Here is a 23,587-nt window from a genome sequence, read left to right on the forward strand (position 1 = left end):
TAAATTCTAAAGATTTTCTATCTAAAAGTCAAAGTTTCAGGACTGAAAGTCCGTCGTCATCATTTAGTTGCTAAGTCGTGTCCAACTCTTGCAACCCCATGGACTGTGGCCTGCCAGGCGCCTCTGTCCATGGGATTATCCAGGCAAGAATACTGGGATGGATTGCCATGTACTTCTCCAGAGAATCTTCACAACCCAGGAACCAAACCTGGGTCTCCTGCATTGCAGGCAGATTCTCTATCGACTGAGCTATGAGGGACGCCCTGACCTTAAAGTTAAGCTCTTGTCATATGGAATGTCCTCTGAAAGGGTCTGGCATTAACTGTATTTCCTTTGATGAAACCTGTTCCCTTTATATTAATGACAGAGGGGTATGTTCACAAAACACCATCCTTAGTATCGGACTTAGTCTTTATCCATGTTATACCTATTCCATATAGCTTTAATTTATCCACTGAGAACAAAATGTGCACAGAAAAGAAACATTAAAGACTTTGTCATAATACCTGGTTAGGGGGGGTTTCGAAGACGATGTGATGCTGCCCATTTGTTCAGACTCAGAAGCAGCACAAGTTCTTTCTTCCTTACCAGACACCATCATCTCATCCTGAGGTAACTGAGATGCATCCTTTTCTTGTGTATCTGTTATTTTATCAAGAGATCCAGATCTGATACTCTGAGAAGTTGGTTCAAGTTCCTCTTTCTGAGGTTCTGAAATTGTCTGTATGTTTCCTGAGGTAGGGAAGATATCCTGTCCCTTGTAAGACTCCCCTTCAAAAAAGAAAAAAATGGTAAGCACATATGCTGAAATTAATATTCAATTATACTGCAATATCTGAAGAAGAAACCCATGATTATTCTATCGTGAACCTACTTTGGTAAGTTAAATTAAAAATTAGTCAAGTTACTTGGACTATTAGGAATTTTTAAAAAATTAATTTATTTTAGTTTTAACTGTGCTGGGTCTTTGTTGCTGCGTGCAGGCTTTCTCTAGTTGTGGCAAGCAGGGGCTACTATCTACTTGCAGTACACAGGTTTCTCACTGCGGTGGCCTCTCAATGCAGAGCACAAGCTCTAGGGCGCTTGGACTTAGCAGATGTCACATGCAAGCTCCAGAGTGCCTGTATTTCAGCAGTTGTGATGCAGGCTTAGTGGCCCTTCAGCATGTGGGGTCCTCCTAGACCAGGGATCGAACCCGTGTCCTCTGTACTGGCAGGCAGATTCCCAACCACCAGGGGAGTCTCAGGCATATTATAATGGGTAAAAGCTGTGGGACAGCTTCTATGTTCAGATATAAAATAGTTATATCAATATATCAATATTTTGACTTAGAAAAGCTTTCTCCATAAATATTTCTTGAACTAGCAAAATGAAAAAGTATCACTTTCTAATTAAAGGGTAAAGCTAAGGTCAGAATGGCCGTCATCACACACAAAATCTACACACAATAAATGTTGGAGAGGGTGTGGAGACAAGGGAAACCTCCTACACTGTTGGTAGGAATGCAAACTGGTACAGCCACTATGGAGAACAGTATGGAGGTTCCTTAAAAAACAAAATACAGAGATACCATATGATTTAGCAATCCCACTTCTGGACATATATCCAGAGAAAACTGTAATTTGAAAAGATATGTGTACCCCAATGTTCACTGCAGCATTATTTACAATAGCCAGGAAACGGAAGCAACCTAAATGTCCATCAATGGAGGAACGGACAAAGATATGGTACCTATAGTCAATGGAATATTACTCTGCCATTAAAAGGAATGAAATAATGCCACAAAATGGATGGACCTAGGGATGTCATATTGAGTGAAGTCAGTCAGACACAGAAAGACAAATATCACATGCTATCACTTATATGAGGAATCGACAAATGCACCTATTTACAAAACAGAAATAAGAGTCACAGATGTAGAAAACAAACTTATGCTCACCAAGGAGGAATGGGGGGGCGGGATAACTTGGGAGACTGGGACTGACATATAGATACTACTATACGTAAAACTAGACAACGAATAAGAACCTACTGTATAGCACAGGCAACCCTACTCAGTACTCTGTAATGGCCTATATGGGAATAAGATCTAAAAGTGGATATATGTATACGCATAACAGATTCAAGCTGCTGTATAACAGAAAGTAACACAACACTGTAAATCAACTATACTTCAATAAAAATTAATTAAACACAAAAAAGGTTAAAGCTAACTAAGGACCTATAAAAACTGCCTTATACACAGCTTTCTAATTCCTTAAGTGTAACTGTTGAGCTTTTACAGGAAATCCTGGAATTATATGTTTTTTTTTAATTAAGTATAGGATGAAAGTAGCTTTTAGGGCTATCAAAGTGCTAAACCTAAGATCTCAGAAGGGACCAAAAAGAAAAGAAAACAAAACAAAACATCCTCTAATAATAAAGGCTTGATTCTTAGAGAAAAAAGAGCAAGACTCATCTTCTATCCCAAATTTAAACAACAGTTATGAAGGGTACTAAGCAAAATGCAATCATTTCACTCACCTGTTTCCTCCAAAACATTTTTTAATTCCTTTGAACACACCTGTTTCAAGAAAATTTACAAAAAAATATTATAGTTGTCAAATTTGATTTTATTTCCTTCCTTTAAAAAACAATTCAATTTTTTTTGTTTGGTTTTTTACTTTTTTGGCTGCACTGCAAGGCATGTAGAACTTTCTGGACCAGGGAATGAACCATCACCTCCTGCAGTGCAAGTGCAGAGTCTTAACCCCTAGACTACCAGGGAAGTCCTCCTTCTTTCTTTCTTAAGTAAAGAAAATCGGTTATCTCCTACAAAACACTAGGGTCAGACATGTTTCACAGGATTTCTATCAAACATTATGAAAACATTATGATAGATGCTTCTATCAAACACTGCAGCTACTATTTAAAGTATTCTGTAGCATAACAGAAGAGGAAAAACTTCCAAATGCCTTTTACAAAGCAAGTGTAATACTGATCCAACTAAGCAGTTTTACATCAGTGCAAAAACATCAAATGAAGTATTACCAGCATAATTTAGCAGCACCTCAAAAGACTAAAACATCATAATCAAACAAAGTTTGGGAATTCCCTGGCAGTCCAGCTGTTAGGACTTCACATTTTCACTGCCTAGGGCATGGGTTCAATCCCTGGTTGGGGGACCAACATTGCATAATCTGTTTGGCACAGCCAAAAAGTTTGTTTCAGGAATGTAAAGATGATTCAGTATTTTAAAACATTAATACAAATCAACCGATCTGAAGAGAAAAATAGCATCATCTCTCTATTTGCAGGAAAAGTATGAAATAGTATTCATTCTTGGAAAAAAAAAAACCCATATAAAATTGAATAGACAGGTATTTTGTTAACAACATAAAATATTAACTACTGCAGTCCAAAAGCCGGCTCCCATTTCATAAACACTGGATATATTCCCATTGAAGTCAGGAGTAAGAAAAAGATGTCTAATATCAGAGCTGTTTTCTGATTTTTTTTAAAAGTTATATTAGCCGATATAATTAGAAAAAGAAAGAAATTCAAGGTGTAAAAAGTAGAAGAGAAGAATCCAAATTATATTTGCAGATGATATAACTGTTTACTTAGAAAACTCTAGAGAACCAACTGAAAAAATATTACACACAATGATGGGAATTCTGTAAAGCATTCTAAATTAAAAGAACTTAATGATAATAGTAACAAAAACAAAAAAAGATAAAATTCTTAGATATAGCCCAGTAAGAAATAAACCAGATTTATATGAAGAAGAACTTAAAACAGCATTAGGACACAGACACAAAAGAAATCTTAAAGAAATGGAAAGACACACAGTGTTTCTGGATAGGTACATTCAGCATCACATTTATGATGTCAGTTTTCTCTGTGTTAATCCGTCAAGGTAGTACGATCCTAACACAAGTACCAACAGGGTTTTTTTTTTTTAAGCTCCAGATAAGCACATGTTAAAATTAATATAAACTTTAAAACATTAAAGCAACTAGGGAGATCTTAGAAAAAGAAGAAAATTGTACTGGGGGTCAGGGAGGAGAACAGACTGTCCCTTTAAGATATTAAAGCACTTAAAAGCTACAGTGTGAAACTGACCCCAGAACAAATAGGTAAATCAATGCAGAAGAAAGAAAATTTAGGAATATACCCAAATATTTATGGGAACTTTATTTAATTCTTAATTTTTTTTTTTTTCCCTCAAAAACTACACCTTTATTTTATTTTTCAGTCTCGCAGTGCAGCACACAGGATCTAATTTCCCCAACCAGGTACTGAACCCATGCCCCCTGCGATGGAAGCATGCAGTTTTAATCATCAGACCACCAGGGAAGTCCCCAAAAGTGGAATTTTAAATCAGTGGAGAAAAGATGAACTCTTCAATAAATGATGCTGGGACAAACAGATAGGTATCTGGGGAAAATTAAGTTGGTTCCTCTGTTCTTAAAACCAAAATAAATTCTAAACAAATCAATGATATTAATTAGAAGAATTCATATTAATTTCAAGGTAGACTTTCAGTGTATAACGTAATCTCCACAGATATACATAAAAAGACTAATTAAAAGAAAAAATTTTTTGAGCTTGCAGGATTTCAGTTCCCCTACCAAGGATTGAACCTGGGTCCTAGCAGTGAGAACGCCAAGTTTTAACCATTGGATCATCAGGGAATAGCCCAAAAGGCTAATAAATCTGATTACAGAAAAATAGAAATCATTTGTATATCTAAGTGCAATGTGTATACATTCTAGAATTCAAAATTATAACCAACTTTTTAGAAAATGAAACTCTCAAATAGGCCCAACAGACACTGTACATCCTTTTTTTTAAGATTTAGTCACTCCAAAGTACAGCTATCATTTTTTAACATGTGTGCTATGGTCAGTCATGTCTGACTCTCTGTGACTACACAGACTATAACCTGCCAGGCTCCTCTCTGTTCGTGGAATTTTCCAGGCAAGAATACTAGAATGGGTTGCCATTTCCTTCTCCAGGGGATCTTGCCGACCCAGGAACAGAACCCAAGTCTCTCGTGTCTCCTGCATTGGCAGGCAGGTTCTTTACCACCGAGCCACCTGGGAAGCCTGCCATTTGTTAAACGGAATATTATAAACTGGTGGCATAATTTTGCATATAATGATAGGCTATGGTCTTTTTTCCATGTCATTAAATATACTTTTAAAATAAAGTGAAACAATGTCTGCACAGAATGCTAACAAAATGTTGAAACTGGATGATAGATACATAGGGATACAAAGGCTAAGCACCAAAGAATTGATGCCTTCGACCTGTCGGTGCCGGAGAAGACTCTTGAGAGTCCCTTGGACTGCAAGGAGATCAAACCAGTCAATCCCAAAGAAAATCAACTCTGAACATTCATTGGAAGGACTGATGCTGAAGCTGGAGCTCCAATACTCTGGCCACCTGATGTGAACAGCCAACTCACTGTAAAAGACACTGATGCTGGGAAAGACTGAAGGCAAAAGGAGAAGGGGATGACAGAGGATGAGATGGTTGGATGGCATCACCAACTCAATGGAAACGAGTCTGAGCAAACTCTGGGAGATAGTGAGGGACAGGGAAGCCTGGCGTGCTGCAGTCCATGGGGTCACAAAGAGCAGGACATGACTTAGCAACTGGACAACAACTACCTTTTTAAATGTTTCAAGACTGTCACATTAAAAAGTTAAGCAAACAAGTCTCCAGAAGAAAATCACAAAAAGCAGAATTAAAAGACAACAACCTGAAGGAACTTCCCTGGTGGTCCAGTGGTTAAGAATCTGCCTTCCAGTGGCAAGGGCTGAGGATTCGATTCCTGGTTAAGGAACTAAGATCCCACAGGGACCCTCACGTGCAGGGCAACTCAGCCTGCACACCACAACTAGAGAAGCCCTACGCAAGCTGCAATTAGAAAAAGCCCCCTCACCGCAACGAAGACCCAGCACAGCCAAAAAAAACAGACAGCAACCTAAGAAAAAAAAATTTGCAACTCATATCACAAATATTCAAAATAGACGGTTCCTCTAAATTTATAAGATAAAGATCAACAAACCAAGTTGAAAAAAAGGGTAAAGAACACAGTCATGTCACAGGAAAGGAAATAAAACTGGATCTTAAGCATATGAAATGAAAGTCGCTTAGTTGTGTCCGACTCTTTGCGACCCCACAGACTATACAGTCCATGGAATTCTCCAGGCCAGAATACTGGAGTGGGTAACATTTCCCTGCTCCAGGGGATCTTCCCAACACAGGGATCGAACCCAAGTCTGCATTGCAGGCAAATTTTTTACCAGCTGAGCCACAAGGGAAGCCCTAAGTATATGAAAAATGTTCAACTTTATACATACTAAGAGAAATTAAAAATTATTCTGGAATACCATTTTTTAAATTATTAGATATAGAAGACTATACCACTTCTGTTGTCTGCTATAACCTAAGGACTACTGGTCTTCAACCATCCTTTTGAGAATATAGATTCTAATCTTTCCATAGTGTAGTACCCTATGATGAGAACCAGAAACAAAAACAGAGAGGATGCTTAACAAACCTACAACACAGAGGCCAGTAACTGAATCTGCACAGTACTGTCAGGCATCCCTGAGGTTTATGACTGAGCTCAAGAAGTCTGTGTATTTTGCAAGGAAACATTTCAAACAGAAGAGAGAGCAAAAGAAATGCCCTGGAACATGAAGAAATATGGTGTACTCAAGAAACTAAAAAATGGCCACAGTAAGGCAGAGCCCAGCACAAGATGAGATTAGACACAGAAAACAACCACATGAACAAACAGGGCCTTAGAGGTTCTGGTTTTATTCCTAAAAGCAATGGGAAGCTTTAAGCATGATGATAATGGTAGTGATGATATTCCCAGGTAGCGCTAGTAGTAAAGAATCTGCCTGCCAATTCAGGAATTCAAGAGTCGTGGGTTTGATCCCCGGGACGGGAAGATATCCTTGAGAAGGAAATGGAAACCCACTACAGTATTCTTGCCTAGAAAATCCCATGGACAGAGGACCCTGGCGGACTATAGTCCAAGGGGTTGCAGAGAGTCGGACATGACTGAGCACGCGTGCGCACACACGCAATGATATCACTATTACCATCTTACACAATAGGGACCTCATTCAGTATCATTCCTGAGATCCCACAGCTTTTAACTGGTACAGCCAAAACCCACATCCGTATGATGCTCTCAGTCTTATCTGTAGCCAATGACAATGAACTGGGAATGGGTTTCCTGAGTAACATCCAACAATTTCCACCTAGAACTAGTAGAAAGTAAAACTCCAAAACCAGTTTTATCTGGATTATTTATGGTAGAAACTATTAGAACTATGTTTATACAAAGAGTCTAAAGGAAGAACAGAAATAGGCTCATTGATATGGGATCTCACTTGTTTAATGATTCCTTCCATCTTACCTCAGAGGTATATTTTTGACAATCATCTATTGAAGTGAGCGAAGTTTTTTTGGCAGGAGGGACATGGTCACTTTCATCAACGCTACAATGATATCTCTTCCTAGATACAAGAGTCAAATTAGCAGCAGACTTTTCTGAATCATCTCTTTCAGAATTAGATAAACACATGTGATCTTGACCAACTGAAGTTACTGGAAAACTGATACTGCATAGAAAATACACACACAGTAAATTAATTACTTAATGATGTTAAAGGCTGAGCTACTCTCAAGAAAACTACCAAAGAAACTTCTAAATAACTAATATATACATGGCCACAGTCACAAAAATGTTAGTTTTCAGCTCCATTCATACTTAAAAGCTCACAACTTAAATTCCATGATACTGAATTAAATCTGAGGCATAAAAATGTTTTGTCATTAAAGTTTAATTTTAGTCTAAAATATTTCTTCCTAATAGGAAAGGCTTCAATTTCAGATGTTACTTGATACACAATTAAGCATCTTAACCAATGACTATTAAAACACAACTTAAGAATTTTACAGCAAAGAAAATGAGTATCACAAATATTTTAAAGTGCATCCTCTTTGTACTATTTTTGTAAATTTCTGTGAATGTATATTTATTTGAGAATTAAAATGTATACAATGTAGCCACATCGTCAACAAATGATATTTTATGATCCACATTGCTAATTTTTTTACCTTTCAAAATACTTAAAATACCAACAAAGTAGTATTATACGTTTAAATGGCAACTTTATCAGCTATAAAATTAGTAATTTTTCTCTAACTTATCACATAATTATTAAATGAGATCTCCATCACAATTACAAATAAGGTTGGTGAATGGCTTGTTCAATCAATTTTATTCAATTCATAAAGCACCCCTTCCTCCTAGCAAAAACAGGTCAGATGATTCATTACCTCGTGTCTTCTCTTTCTTTTGTATTCATTGATTTGACCAATATGGGCGCCGGCAGTAAAGGATTTGGCATTAACTGCATAGTGCTATCAGCATATTCTTCTGGGATTTCCACCAGAGTTAAGATGAAAGTTTGTTCATCCTCACCATCCTGATGTACATTAACTAGATTGACTATCAAAGTTTAAAAGTTAGAAATGAAAAGCTGAACTGTGAAATGACAGAAAATCACTAATTTATTTCATTTCTAAAAAGTCTCATGACAGTTTATCCCAAAGAATAAAAAAACTAAATTTTACCCCTCAAGAAATAAACAAAAAGTAATTTCATAAAGGATAAAGATGATTCTCTACTGAGAAGATTTACAATTCCTTTTTTGTAAGATTTATAATTCTGAATAACAAAGCTTATATACAAAATATTTCAAGTGTCTTTTAAAAAAAAATTTAAGGCCGTCATAGACCAACGAAACTGCTTTTTTTTTCCTATAGTCAAATGGGGAGTAAGTAAACATACTATTAAGTTCTATAATACCACTGAAGCAGATTATCATACCTGTTATGTCTTGAAGATCATTTACATTCTCTTGCTGGACTTCTGGAATACTAGTTGGTATACACTGCCACAAAAAATTAAAAGAGTAAGGTTAACCAAATCTAAATTTTAAAAAGATTTCCTGACAATGTGAACAGTTATTGTTTCAAAACTCAACAACTTAGCTAACCTAAGCAGAGAATTTTTCAGGTGTTTTGAAACTTTCAGATGTACCAATAAAATGTTGATTCATTTAAATAAATATACATATATACACAAAGGAATTATGAATAAATTGCTAAGTATGTATAGAACACGAAATGATTTTTGAAGTGATAGAAGAGGGAGACACAAACCCCTCAACCTTCTCTCTATCCCCACCTCAGCAGCCACCGCACCATTAGGAGGTGACATGTACATGGAAGCAAACTGGTCTCTTTGCCTCCAGCATGGCTCCATCCAATCTGTTTTCCACAAAATTGTAAACACTGTTTTCTCTAAAATACAATTCCAATTATAATTCTCCACTGCTTAAGATCTTTTTTTTTTTTTAATTTTACTTAATTTTACTTTACAGTACTGTATTGGTTTTGCCATACATCAACATGAATCCGCCACGGGTGTACACGTGTTCCCAATCCTGAACCCTCCTCACACTTCCCTCCCCATATGCTTAAGATCTTAAAACTTTCATTTTGCAACCAATAATGTCAGTTAATTGATTCAGGCAAGAATCATCAATGCAAACTAAATTACTAAATGGAAAAGGTGCTATTATAACAGAAAAATCTGGTGGGTACCATTCTACCCCAGAGATCAATTAGTATCACCAATAATGGGGTAAGCTGACATTATGTGTCCCCTGATATGATCAGTTCAGTTCAGTCGTTCAGTTGTGTCCAACTCTTAGAAACCCCACGGACTGTAACACAAAAGAGTAAAAGATCACCTATATAGTAACTCTTGCCAAAAGACACATAACTTGAATCTATAATGAGAAAGCAATAAAAGAAATTCAGACTGCAAACTAGCTTGGACTCTTCTAAAAGGTCAAGTACACAAAAGAGGAAAAAGAGCAGGAGGACAACTCTAAATTATAAGAGTAAGAAGAAATGACAGCTAAATGCAACATGAAAGGCTTGACCGGAACTGTGTGTGATAACAGTACTATCATTTCTCCGTAAGGAAACGTCCCTGGTCCTATAGAAACTGTGGAGTATTTAGGGGTGAAGGCTCATGTCTACAGCTTACTTTCAAATGGTTTAGTGTTTTTTTAAGTATCTACCAAGACGGACAGCAACACACAGAGAAAGTGATGTTTACAGCCAGGAACGCATGCAAGTAAGGCAAAATGTTAACAGATTTCTACGTCAGATTCTGGCAACTGTTCTCTAAACTAGAAATTATTTCCGAATAAAAAGTAAAAATTAAAAAAATTGGGCAGTAGGGGAAAATTCAGTAACTTTGGATATAACCCAAACTCCTTAGCAAGCCATAAAAACTCCTTTTATGATATGTCCCCAGGCTGCCTAACTTCATCTCTAAGCACTTTTTTCACTTATATCCCACTCACAACTATTTATACAGTCCCGGAGCATGTCATGCCGTGTCACACTTGTTCTTCGTCCATGTTCCTCTCCCTTCACCTGCCTAATTCATACTTTTCTTCCAGATCAAGGATTTGCTCCGGGCTGGATGCACATTAGAATAACTACAGGAACTTGAAGCAAGAGTTCTCTCTGTACAAAACACTTCCTTTTTTAAAACTTGTACAGAAAGCTAGCCATTGGTTATTTTATCTCTATGTTCCAGAGACTAAAAACACACTCAGTAAAAATTCTACCACATACATTCTCACAAAAGCAAAATTATAGGGAAAGAAGAAAAGATTAGTCGCTGTCAGAAGCTGGGGGTGGAGAGGAGGAGTGACTAAAAAAGGACACCGGAAAATTTTGAAAGTGATGGAATTGTTTATGTATCAGTTATATAATGTATATATGTTTATCAAAATTTGTTAAATTATACACCAAAAAGGGTGAAGTTTGCTGTGTGTAAATGAGAACTAGCTAGCCACTCCCTGCTATATTTTACATCCTCTTACCTCTGGCACATTTAGTGTGAGCACAGGATCTCCGTTAAAGTCCTTTCCCAGAGGCTCTTCAACAGAACTCTCACCAAGACCCATGCCCAGACCGCCTGTGTGGGGCCCTGACTCAGAAGAGACAGCGGGAGCAACTGATGATATCGGAACTTCTTCAGATCTCCCTTCTTGATCTTCACCTCTGAAAGACAGGTTAGTATATATCTGAAATCAAGGAGACGGCCACAGAATAATATTTAAAGCTGGTATGTCAAGGTTCACCTCATTTAATGGTTTTCCAACTTTTAAGACATATTAAATGCAATAGAACAAATTTTTACAGCTACGCTTATGGTCAAAGGTGACCCAGAATATGAAGCAAATCCCAGAACATCTTTCCTCTCTTACCTTTCAGTTAGGTGAGCTTCTTGTGAAATACTGGTCTCTTCAACACCATGTGCAGATGCCACTTTGCTCTGCTCTGTACTCTCTGTTGCCGTAACCGACCCTAGGTTTTTATCTTCTAATTCTGTTTCTTGAGAAGCATTTTTCTCAGTTTCTTAAATAAAAAACACATTTAAAACATACACTTTACAAAATAGTAAAGTTAAAATCTCCACATTAGAAATACATTCTTTTTTCAAAGATTACTATACAGTGGTTCTTTCAAACTTCTCTTAATCCAAAAGCAAGCTTTTTCACATGGCAGAAAGGTGGTCTGGGCCAGTTACACTTTTTATCGTAAATGAGATAATTAATGAATCTGCATTGCACCTATTTCACTCCTGGCAGCCACAACCATTATTAGTTCAGTTCAGTCGTTCAGTCATGTCCAACTCTTTGAGACCCCATGGACTACAGCACGCCAGGCTTCCCTGTCCCTCACCAACAACTATATTTCTACTTTATTATAACAGCAGTATAACAAAAAACACACACAGAGGTTTAGAGTGGGTACTCATGAAGTCTGGCTGTCCACCCTAGGGGAAGTGTTGGGGAGGGAGCTGATCTGTAAAGAATAATGTCACAAACAGGAAGACAATGACGTCTATATAAAGAGGTAACTGGACCCTGCACACCGAGAGATCTTCTAGGTACTGCTCAAGCCAAAGAAATGAATTTACTAACTGAATCACAGGCACTGCTGGCTCAAAGGAAATATCAGAAACCAGGAACCCCAGAACAGGGGAAAAATGATGCTAAATATTCAGATCCTCTACATACGGAGAAGACTGAATACAATCTAGACAGCCTACCACTACTTTTCCTGCTCCCACTAGTACCCTAAGGGGTTGGCACCTTGGCAGGAAGGGCAGATGGAAAAGGAAGTGGGACTAGGGTTCAACATGTAAGTCACAATATAGTGAGGCCATTGAAAAACCTGAATAAATGAAATTGAAAAAATGGAACAAGAGCACTATGCAATCATATGGAAAGATTGTTTTCACTATTTAAAATTTAAATAATTAAAAATTAAAATTTAAATAATTTTTTTCAATCTTTAAAAATGGAATGCACTAACATAAAGAACTCAATAATGAAAAACAACTCAATTCTAAAATGAGCATGGATCTTGGGAGACATTTCTCTAAAGAAGATATGCAAACAAGCACATAAAAAGATACTCAACATCACTAGTCAAAATGGGAAATAAAACGCAAATCAAAACCACCAAGATAGGACTTCACACCCACTAAGATAGCTATACTCAAAGAGACAAATACTAACAAAGGTTTGGGTGGATGCAAAGAAATCGATACCCTCACTGAATGCTGGCAGAAATATAAAATGGTGTAGCTGTATTTGAAACAGTTTGGCTGTATCTCAAAAGATTAAACATAGAATTACCACATGACCCAACAATTCCACTTGTAGGCATAAACCCAAGAGAAATAAAAACACAAGTCTACACAAAAACATAAATGAATGTTTTAGCAGCATTATTTATAAAATCCAAAAGGTGAATATACTAACCACAGAACTGTACTTTTTTTTTGGCCTGGGGCGGGGGGGTGGGGGGGGATTGTACACGCAGCGCAGCTTGTGGGATTTTAATTCCCTAACCAGGGATTGAACCCATGCCCCTGCAGTGGAAGCATGCAGTCTTAACCCCTGGACTGCCAGGGCATTCCCAAACTGTACACTTTAAATGGTGAATTCTATGGTATGTGGGTTATCTCAACAAAACCGCCACCTTCAAGAAATGCTGGACAGTAGATATAATACGCATATATTTTTGTTCTTGCTGAAAGGAATATACATGTGTGTACATATATGTGTGTATGTGTGTATATACACATACCCTTATTTAGATGCTCATGTGGATGAAACATTCCTAGAAGTCTACAGTAAAAAACCGACACTGGAAATGGGATTAGGGGACTGGCAACCAAGAAAGGAGGGAGTTTTTAAAATTTTTCCCTTTTGGGTACTGTCCTGTTTTCTGCCACATGCATGTATGCCTAAGAGATGTATGCTTGAGCACTGACATATAAACAAGACAGAGAGAAATATATATACATATATATACACAAAGAGAAAGTTTGATCAAGTAAATATAGTGAAAGGATAATAATTACTGAAACTAGTTGGTGGATTTATGGGTATTTTATAGCTTATTCTACTTTCTGTATGTTTTAACAGTTAAAATAATTTCAACAACTGAATATCCCATTTGAAATGACAATAAAATTTCTTGTGACAAAGTAATTTTGTAACTTTTAAGGGAATAGTAAAGTTTACCTCTTTGAATTTCCACTTCTTCTCCTTTAGTTACAAACAAACTAGGAACTTTCTGATGAGCACCAAATCTCTTGGTCCCTAAAATCTTCTTAAGATTTGGCTTGGGCTTGGCAAATCTACTTCTTTTTCTCACATTATTGGTCACTTCAGAAGTTGTAGTCCTAGAAACAGGTGAGAAGAGAAACTGATCAACTGTGGAAAAAGTCTCTCTCTCACCTTGATTCCCTCTATCCAGCACTGGTACAGTTAAACGCCACATTCTCAGGAACTACATCATCTAGGGTATTTATTTCTTAATGCTAAAATTATTACATGGTAGAAATATCTAAAAGCTTTGAGAAAAGAAGATAATCTGGACCAGGTCTGTAAAATGGGGACGATATTTACATAGCACTGTTTCTTTAAAGCCTGAAACATGTACTGTGGTTAATTTTAATATGTAAACCATTAAACTAAAATCAAAATCAGCTAATCCTTACTTTTAAAGGGTAAAAAACTAGCACTGCCCACTTTACATTTAATTAATTATTACTCAAAGGTATTAGCCAAGTTGATGGTTGGTTTATATATAGTTATCAATTGAACACTGTAATTTACTTTATAAAGCTCAAAAAACAGTAATAGTTTAATAAAGCAAAATAAACCTGGATGATGTAGTGTTCTCCTTTACTTCTGTCAAACCAATTTCTTCTTTAGTATTCTGTTTATCCACATCCAATACAATCTTGTTTTGTTCTACTGATGGAGATGTATCATGGCCAGGTGAAGAAGGTTCTTGACAGTCATGAACAATTTTGAGATTTACATTATCTGAGCTAAAAGGAATATGGCTCTGATCGATTGAATGAGCATCAGGAAGTATACATATTCCTATTACAGAAAAAAACAGAAAATTAAAATTGACACAAATAGATGTCCAAATAAATCCTTCAACATGCAGCAACTGCCAAATTCTTCCTTTTTATTTATTTTTTTATTTTTTTTATTTTTTGCAGGGGAGTGCGGCCACCACCACACTGCACAATGTGTTGGATCTTAGTTCCCTAACCAGGGACTAAATCCGCATCCCCTGCAGTGGAGGCACAGTTTTAATCATTGGACCACCAAGGAAGTTCCTAATGTTTTTGTTCTTGAGTAAACAATGTGTTAAAGATTTATTAAATTCATTAAGGAAAGGACCGAAGGAATGACAAAATGGGTAAAACACATTTGAGAAACTAAATCTCTATATTATTTTCAAAATATGCTCTTTCTGGTTCTAAAGTTTAAATTTATGACCTCATATCTCATGCTAGCAATTTGACATGTTCTAAGTTTAATAATTCTTATAGACTGAAACTTTGTTATTATAAATAAATCTTTTTGTTACTTTCAGTAACTATATAACCTCAGATGAATTTCAAGACAGGATTATCTTCATTTATGATTTTTTAAAACCAGTATTTTATGTGCTAGACATTTGTGACAGGTTGCAATACAATACTTTCCCATTGAAAAAGGGGTCCTACAGGGAATACAGATCAAGAGACTTCCCTGATAATTATACAGTTATGGGCCTAGAAGGCTGACACTTCAGTGGCAGGTTACCTGTCAGCAGTTAAAATAATTAACAGCAGCATGCTGCTGCTAAGTTGCTTCAGTCATGTCCGACTCTGTGCGACCCCATAGACGGCAGCCCACCAGGCTCCCCCATCCCTGGGATTCTCCAGGCAAGAACACTGGAGTCGGTTGCCATTTCCTTCTCCAATGCATGAAAGTGAAAAGTGAAAGTCAAGTCGCTCAGTCGTGTCCGACTCTCAGCGACCCCATGGACTGAAGCCCACCAGGCTCCTCCGTCCATGGTATTTTCCAGACAAGAGTACTGGAGTGGGGTGCCATTGCCTTCTCCGAACAGCAGCATAATTAACATAATTATCCATTTAATATACTTGAAGTAGAAGGTAGGCTTCCCAGGGGGCACACGGGAAAAGAATCCACCTGTCAATCCAAGAGACGCAGGTTAGATTCCTGGAAAGTAGGAAATGGCTACCTACTCCAGTATTCTTCCCTGGAAAATTCCATGGACAGAGGAGCCTAGTGGGCTACAGTCCACAGGGTCGCAAAGAGTTGCACATGACTGAGCGCTCAAGTGCACGCGTGCACACGTGCACGCGCACACACACACACACACACACACACACACACACACACACACACACAGTAGAAGGTACTCCGATAGTAAAGACCACAGGCTAAAATACAATACTGAAAGTCTTGGCTGACACGTGTTTAGACTAACATAATAGTCTAAATAATCTCAATGACTGCTACTATCCTTCACACTGTATTTGACTGTCATGTAATTGAGACGTCTATCTCAAGCAGCAGCTCCTCTGCCAAAGAAATGTGCACAGAGTGATCAGTGATCAATGAACTAGCTGACCAATGATACTTATGATAAAGGTAGAGGACTCACGAATACCTATTTCCTTAGTAAACCCAGTGCACTATGTGAAAATAGAGGCCACTACATTTGGAGGGCCAAGTAAGTAGGACGGATCAATACATGTGTGTGTGTGCTTGTGTGTGTTTAATCGCTCAGTTGTGTCTGACTCTTTGCGACTCCATGGACTGTAGCCTGCCAGGCTCCTCTGTCCGTGGGGATTCTCCAGGCAAAAATACTGGAATGGACTGCCATGTCCTCCTCCAGGAGAGCTTCCCAACCCAGGGATCATATACATACATATTACCTTTTCTAGAAAAATAATAAAGTGACACCAACTTCAAATATATAAAGGCAGATAGTCACTTAATATTCAAATATGAGTATAATCTCTTAAACAATGGGTTTTAAAGGTTTCTTCTTTTGTCAGGACTTCACTTTTACTCTTACCATCACTCTGTTCTGGGCCAATCTCTGACTGCAACACCAGATCTCCCATAGTCAGTAGGGTTATGGCAGCTTCAGTGCTGCCATCGTTGGCACTTTCTGAAAGACCAAACCAACATCAACAGAAGAATGAATCTGGAAAATTACGTTTGTTTGCTTAGAAAAGAATTTCAGTGTAGGTGTTTATCCTCTATTAACAAGTTTCCATACCACTAACCCCTTACTAGGGTAGTGTTTCATTCAGTTTATATACTACAAATAAAGAAAGTAACAACTGTTGACTTTAACCCACTGAAGTGCCTCCTTCCCATTAAATAACTCAATACCTTCAAAGGAAATATTCACATCTGTGCATTATCAGAGAAAATACATTCTTCTTTATTAAACAGTTAATCACTCTCTAAAGCAGCATTCCAAGAATCCAACCTTCTCCTAGAGATAATACATTCACCTGCTAAACCTTCTCCTTCAACTTTTTAGCAAGCTGACTCATTTACTATCACCACTGCTAAATCACTGTGCTTGTTGGGGTTAACCAAGAATTTTTAGCAGTTTCCTTATTAACAGTTACCTGTTTCAGCTTGGGAATGTTCACCTATGGTCATTTCCTAAAACAGCAAAAGAAAAGTATTAACAATATCTTATGTATTTTCCCAAATACATGTTCTGTATATCAAAAAGCACTACATTTACAGGTCTTTCAGTGCCTTTGGCTACAATGGAGTAGAAATTTATAATTATTTATAACATTTCACAAACAACAGAAACGTAGTTTAACAGTCAAATATTTTCAACTCTGGCTCCTTCTTTTACCTTTTCCTTCTATGCAAATTTTAACTGTAGTCTTATGTAACAAGCATCTACCTTTCTTATTCACTTTCATAATCCTTCAACTTCAGTCATACCCGCTACTAGTTTTGACCCAATGGAAACCAAGGTCTGAAGAATATCATGAATTCTTTACACTACTAGTTGGCTTCAAACTTAAAAAAGAATTAACAAATTAAGAATGTATAGGGGCTTCTCTGATGGCTCAGTGGTAAAGAATCAATCTGCCGACGCAGGAGACTTGGATTCAATCCCTGATCCAGGAAGACCCCACAGGCCGTAAACAACTAAGCCCATGCTCTGCAACTACTGCGCCTGTGCTCCAGAGCCTGGGAGCCACAGCTACTGAGCCCGCCTTCTGCAACCACTGAAGCCCATGTGTCCCAGAGCCCCTACTCTGCAACAAGGGAAGCCACCAAAATAAGGAGTCCGCATACCGCAACGAGAGAGTAGCCCCGCTCCCCGCAGCTAGAGAAAGCCAGCGCAGCAACGAAGGCCCAGCACAGCCAAAGTACACCAAGTGATTATTTAAATAAACACATAATGTATTAAAAGTTCATTTTTAAAGAAAAAAAAGAGAAGTAGTTACAGGATCTATGGCCGGCATGACAACATGAGGAGCTCTGCTGGCCCTCTCCCCAGTGAAACTGGCAACATTTATTAAAGAGCCACCATTTAAAGCCTCTAGATCTTAAGGGCATAAGATGCGCATATGTTTGAGAAATTGTTGAAAATTCAGTAACAAACGTGAAAGTCCGTGGTATTTGAACTAAGACTGTTCTCTCCCTCCCTTCAGCTCAGTAAGGCAGAAACTCTACCTTAGACTGCTGCAGCCAAGAAAACTGGGACCCTTCTCCCTGCAGGCCACAGCTGGAGGGCTTTCAGTTCCTGATATCACAAAAATTTGGTACCAGATTATCATAGATAATAGATTAGTATCTATTATGAATATAGACTGAAAAAAAATCCTCCGTAAAATACTAGCAAATTGAATCCAACAACATAAAAAAATTATATGCCATGACTAAGAAGAATTTATCCCAGGGATGCAATTTTTTGGTTTAACATCCAAAATTCAAATCAATGAGTTACATCATATCAATACAATAAAAGACAACAATTACATGATCATCTCAAGAGGTGCAGAAAGAGCATATGACAAATTCCAACAGTCTTTCATGATAAAACACTCAACACAAAGTAGGAACAGAATGGAACTTTTCAATTTGGAAAAGGGCACCTATGAAAAATCCACAGCTAACATCAAACTTAATGGTGAAAGACTGGATGCTTTTCCCTTCCTATATTCAACACTGTACTGGAATTCTAGACATGGTAATTAAAGCAAGAAAAGAAATAAGACATCCAAAAGTGAATTATATCCCCCAGAAAGACACGTTGAAGTCTTAACCCCCAGTACTGTGAATGTGACCTTATTTTGAAACAGGGTCTTCCTACATATAATCAAGTGAAGATGACGTTATAGTGGGTTAGGGTTAGCCCTAATCCAGTCAGACTGCTGTCCTCATAAGAAAAGCAGGCACACAAACAGAGAGAAGAACATCATGGGCAATGGAGGCAGGGCTGGATTGTGTTGCCACAAGCCAAGGAATGACTGCCATCACCAGCGGCACCTTGATTTTAGAATTCTAGCCTCTAGAACTATGACAGAATAAGCCACTCAGATCATAGTACTTTGTTACAGTAGCCCTACAAAAGTAATACAGAAAGGCAGAAGTAAAATTACCTCTATTCATATATGCCATGATCTTGTATATAGAAAATGCTAAGGACCCCACTAAAAAAACTGTTAAGAATAAATGAGTTGGTGCTCGCTTCGGCAGCACATATACTAAAAATTGGAACGATACAGAGAAGATTAGCATGGCCCCTGCGCAAGGATGACACGCAAATTCGTGAAGCGTTCCATATTTTTGGAATGCAAACTAGTACAGCCACTATGGAGAACAGTGTGGAGATTCCTTAAAAAATTGCAAATAGAACTACCTTATGACCCAGCAATCCCACTGCTGGGCATACACACCGAGGAAACCAGAATTGAAAGAGACACATGTACCCCAATGTTCATCGCAGCACTGTTTATAATAGCCAGGACATGGAAACAACCTAGATGTCCATCAGCAGATGAATGGATAAGAAAGCTGTGGTACATATACACAATGGAGTATTACTCAGCCGTTAAAAAGAATTCATTTGAATCAGTTCTGATGAGATGGATGAAACTGGAGCCAATTATACAGAGTGAAGTAAGCCAGAAAGAAAAATACCAATACAGTATACTAACACATATATATGGAATTTAGGAAGATGGCAATGATGACCCTGCATGCAAGACAGGAAAAAAAAACACAGATGTGTATAACGGACTTTTGGACTCAGAGGGAGAGGGAGAGGGTGGGATGATTTGGGAGAATGGCAATCTAACATGTATACTATCATGTAAGAATTGAATCGCCAGTCTATGTCTGACGCAGGGTGCGGCATGCTTGGGGCTGGTGCATGGGGATGACCCAGAGAGATGTTGTGGGGAGGGAGGTGGGAGGGGGGTTCATGTTTGGGAACGCATGTAAGAATTAAAGATTTTAAAATTTAAAAAATTTTTAAAAAAAACAGAAAATGTAAAAAAAATTAAAATTAAAATTAAAAAAAAAAAAAAGAATAAATGAGTTGGGCTAAGTTGCAGGATGCAAGATCAATATACAAAAATCAAATGCAGTCCTATAAATTTGCAATAAACAACCCAAAGTTGAAACTAAAGAAAACAATTCCATTCACGATAGCATGAAAAATAAAAATATACGTGCAAATGAAGGAAGCACAAAGCTCATACTCTGAAAACTACAAAACACTGTCAAAAGAAATCAAAGAAGAGCTAAGTAAATGGGAATATATTCCATGTCCACTGACTGAAAGACAACACTGTTATGAAGGCAATACCTATTCCTCCAACTGATCTACAAATTCAATGCAATCCCAATCAGAATCTCAACTGACAAGTTTATAGAAACTGATAAGTTGATTTTAAACTTCATATGGAATTCCAACAGACCCACAATAGACAAAACAATCCTAGAAACAGAAAAAAACTGCAAGTCATCCTATTTTAAATTCCCAAACTTATTACAGAGCAACAAAAAACAATACAGCCTCTCCAGCATTAAGGCAGACAAATAAATCCATGGAACAGAATTGAGAGTCCACATATCTGCAGCCAACTAATTTTTGACAAAAATAAAAAACTTCAATGGGAAAAGAACAGTTTTTTCAAAGAAATGATGCAACCATTAGACAGTCATATGCAAAAGAATGAACTGGGACTCTAATCTCACACCATATAACTTTTAACTCAAAATGAGGAAACTCCCTGGCAATCCAGTGGTTAGTACTTGGTGCTTCTACTGCTGGGGACCCGCATTCAAGCTCTGGTCAAGGAACTAAGATCCTGCAAGCCACATGGCATAGCCAAAAAAAAGAACAACTCAAAATGGATTAAAGACTTAAATGTAAAACAGGAGTAAATCTTTAAGACCTTAGCTTCGGGAAAGGATTCTTAGATATGACAGTAAAAGCATGAGACAACAAAAACAGATAAATGGAACTCCAAGTACTCTAAAAAACTGTCAAGGATATAAAAAACAACCCACAGAATGAGATGAAACATTTGAGAACCATAGATACAATTAGGAACTTATATCAAGAATATAAAAAAATTCTTACAACTCAAAAAAAAAAGACAAATGGACCAAAATAAATTTTAAATAGGCAAAGACTCCAAACAGACATTTTCTCCCAAGAAGATATAAAAATGTCCAATAAAAGCACATGAAAAGATGCTCAACATCATTCATCATTAGGGAATACAAATTAAAACCATAATGAGGTTATCATTTCACACCTACTACTAGGACAGTTAGATCCAAAAAGTAAAATAAAAAAGTCAGGATGTGAAGAAACTGGAATTCTCATGTATCACTGGTGGGAATATAAAGTGATGCAGTAACTTGGAAAACAGTCTTCTAGTTACCATATGATACAGCAATTATATTCCCATGAATGTACCCAAGAGAAATGAAAACATGTCCATACAGAAACTTGGATGCGAATGGTCATAGCAGCATTATTTATAATAGTCAAAAAATGGAAACAATCTATATGTCCATGATCAGATGAATGAATAAAGACCATACTGTGTGTTTATGTCCAGAATGAGAATCTATAGAGATAAAAAGTAGGTCACTGGTCACCTAGATCTAGGGAAGGTTGGAAGGAAATGAGGAGCAACTATCAATGAGCACAAGACTTCTTTTTGAGGTGACAAAAACGTTCTAAAATTGACTGTGCCTATATCTAAAACCCAATGAAATGTATACTTTAAATGGATGAACTGAATGGTGCGTGAACTGTATCTTAATAAAGCTGATTTTTTAAAAAGTTAGAAGACTTCACTTATAAAAACAAGTTAAATACCAAGCAAGTGAGCAAGAGTGTGCCAAGCAAGTGAGCAAGAGTGCGCCAAGCAAAAGGCAACTAAGTATGTTTTAGATAATTGAAATTTAGTTTATATGTAATGCATCCGAATTTTAACATAAGTCTAAGAAGATATTAAGAGCTATTTCCATACACAAAAATCTATACTTTTCAAGTCAAATATAAAATCTATAAATTATTCACTAGTTTCTACCATTTACACTTTCAGCTCCTAGAAATAATAATGCCAATCATATAGGTTAGGAACTAACGATAAATCTACAGCTTTCAAAATAAACTTTGAGTCTTTTGAAAGTAAAAGAATTAGAGGTAAAACATAATAAAATGGATGCTTACAACTGATACTGCATTCAAATTTTCTTCTTGTCTCATTTCTTGAGGAATCACATCCACGTTTGATGAAAGTTGATGTTCAACAACAGTTATGCATCCTACATCTGTGACATTCGTGGGGATTACAAGCTGCCAACATGAAAAGTTTCATTATATCATTTTGGCATACCATCACAGGAAAACAAAATGAATCTAAAATAAAATATTAAACTGAAGCAATAATTCACATTCATACACAATTTTAAAACCTAAAACACAGTAATTCTTATTGATTGACATCATCTTGGCAAAAATGAAACATTTAAGGGTTTTGAAGGGTCTGTGATTCTGAGGAACAGAAAGCAAAGCATCCAGGGCTAGTCTTCTTAGTGCCCAGCATTTTACTTGTCCCTACTTTCCCATAATTTCTCTCATCAGTCTGTCAACACTCACAAAATGCTTCCTAAAAACGAGAGAGCTATAGGTACAAGAATACATAGCTCAATAAAACAAGCTGGTCCCTGCCTGCAAGTGAAATTAATTTGTCTTAGTATTGTTATACTCACTACCTTGAGCTGGACCTGAGCTGCAGAAGCTGAGCAAACACAGGCGGTCACACAAGTCTATTTCTCCTAATTTAGGCCCCAAACAAATTACACTAGTAATCCTCAGATTCTAATATTGCTAAGAGAAGAGATAATGATCCACCAAAAGCAAAAAACAAGTAAGATAAAGTTCCAAGGATTCCAAAGTCAAACTACCTCTTCCATAGTTTCCTCAATCTGAACAGGAACAGGTTCAGGAGATCTGAGACCAATAGGTACAAATACTGGAGCTTTGTTTACTTCTTCAGGAGCAAGATGATAGCTTTCTTCTTCGTAGTCAGACTCAAAGTCTTCACCATCATCTTCGTCTGCTTCCTGGGAAGCTCGAAGAGTCACCAGCACAGACCTGGAAGCTCTGGGTTCCTTCTTAGAAGTCTTACTCCGACTTCGTTTTGAGCCACGCCCTTTAGGGATGCTCGGTTTAACCTTTCGACGTACTCTCCTTCTACTATGATCTATCTCACGCTCAGAGGCAGAAGAGAGCGCTCTTCTTCGATCCAGAGCAATTTTAGAGTTATCTGGTTCTTTTAACAATTGAGGGGAGCTGGATGTTTAATCAAAATAGCAACATAGTCATTACGTGCACAAGGATGATTATAATGAAATCTCAACTTTTAAAGTGAAATCTCAATTCAAGCCATTAATATAAAATGCTCACCACCCATTCTGTCAACACATGCTGTGAAGAGAATGAGAGGAATTTACAGTTACTAGTTTCTCACTCAAGAGTTAAATCTTATCTACCTACAAATTTTTCA

The 23,587-nt window shown here is 37.2% G+C and overlaps 1 protein-coding gene across 4 annotated transcripts in view; it reads right to left on the reverse strand.

Annotated features, from left to right (window-relative positions):
• BDP1 (B double prime 1, subunit of RNA polymerase III transcription initiation factor IIIB) overlaps positions 1 to 23,587 on the reverse strand; it is an 84,513-nt gene that overhangs the window by 10,073 nt on the left and 50,853 nt on the right. For all 4 annotated transcript variants that reach the window (XM_013972732.2, XM_013972730.2, XM_013972733.2 and 1 more), the window contains 13 exons: positions 22,986 to 23,373; positions 22,249 to 22,374; positions 17,147 to 17,183; positions 16,579 to 16,674; positions 14,351 to 14,576; positions 13,707 to 13,867; positions 11,373 to 11,523; positions 10,986 to 11,166; positions 8,906 to 8,969; positions 8,353 to 8,524; positions 7,427 to 7,631; positions 2,524 to 2,563; positions 507 to 771 (listed from right to left, as the gene is read on the reverse strand). In XM_013972732.2, the coding sequence (XP_013828186.2) occupies positions 507 to 771; positions 2,524 to 2,563; positions 7,427 to 7,631; positions 8,353 to 8,524; positions 8,906 to 8,969; positions 10,986 to 11,166; positions 11,373 to 11,523; positions 13,707 to 13,867; positions 14,351 to 14,576; positions 16,579 to 16,674; positions 17,147 to 17,183; positions 22,249 to 22,374; positions 22,986 to 23,373 (2,112 nt within the window). The remainder of the gene's footprint in view (positions 1 to 506; positions 772 to 2,523; positions 2,564 to 7,426; positions 7,632 to 8,352; positions 8,525 to 8,905; positions 8,970 to 10,985; positions 11,167 to 11,372; positions 11,524 to 13,706; positions 13,868 to 14,350; positions 14,577 to 16,578; positions 16,675 to 17,146; positions 17,184 to 22,248; positions 22,375 to 22,985; positions 23,374 to 23,587) is intronic.

The sequence above is a fragment of the Capra hircus genome, chromosome 20, assembly GCF_001704415.2.
Source record: "Capra hircus breed San Clemente chromosome 20, ASM170441v1, whole genome shotgun sequence".
NCBI lineage: Eukaryota > Metazoa > Chordata > Mammalia > Artiodactyla > Bovidae > Capra > Capra hircus.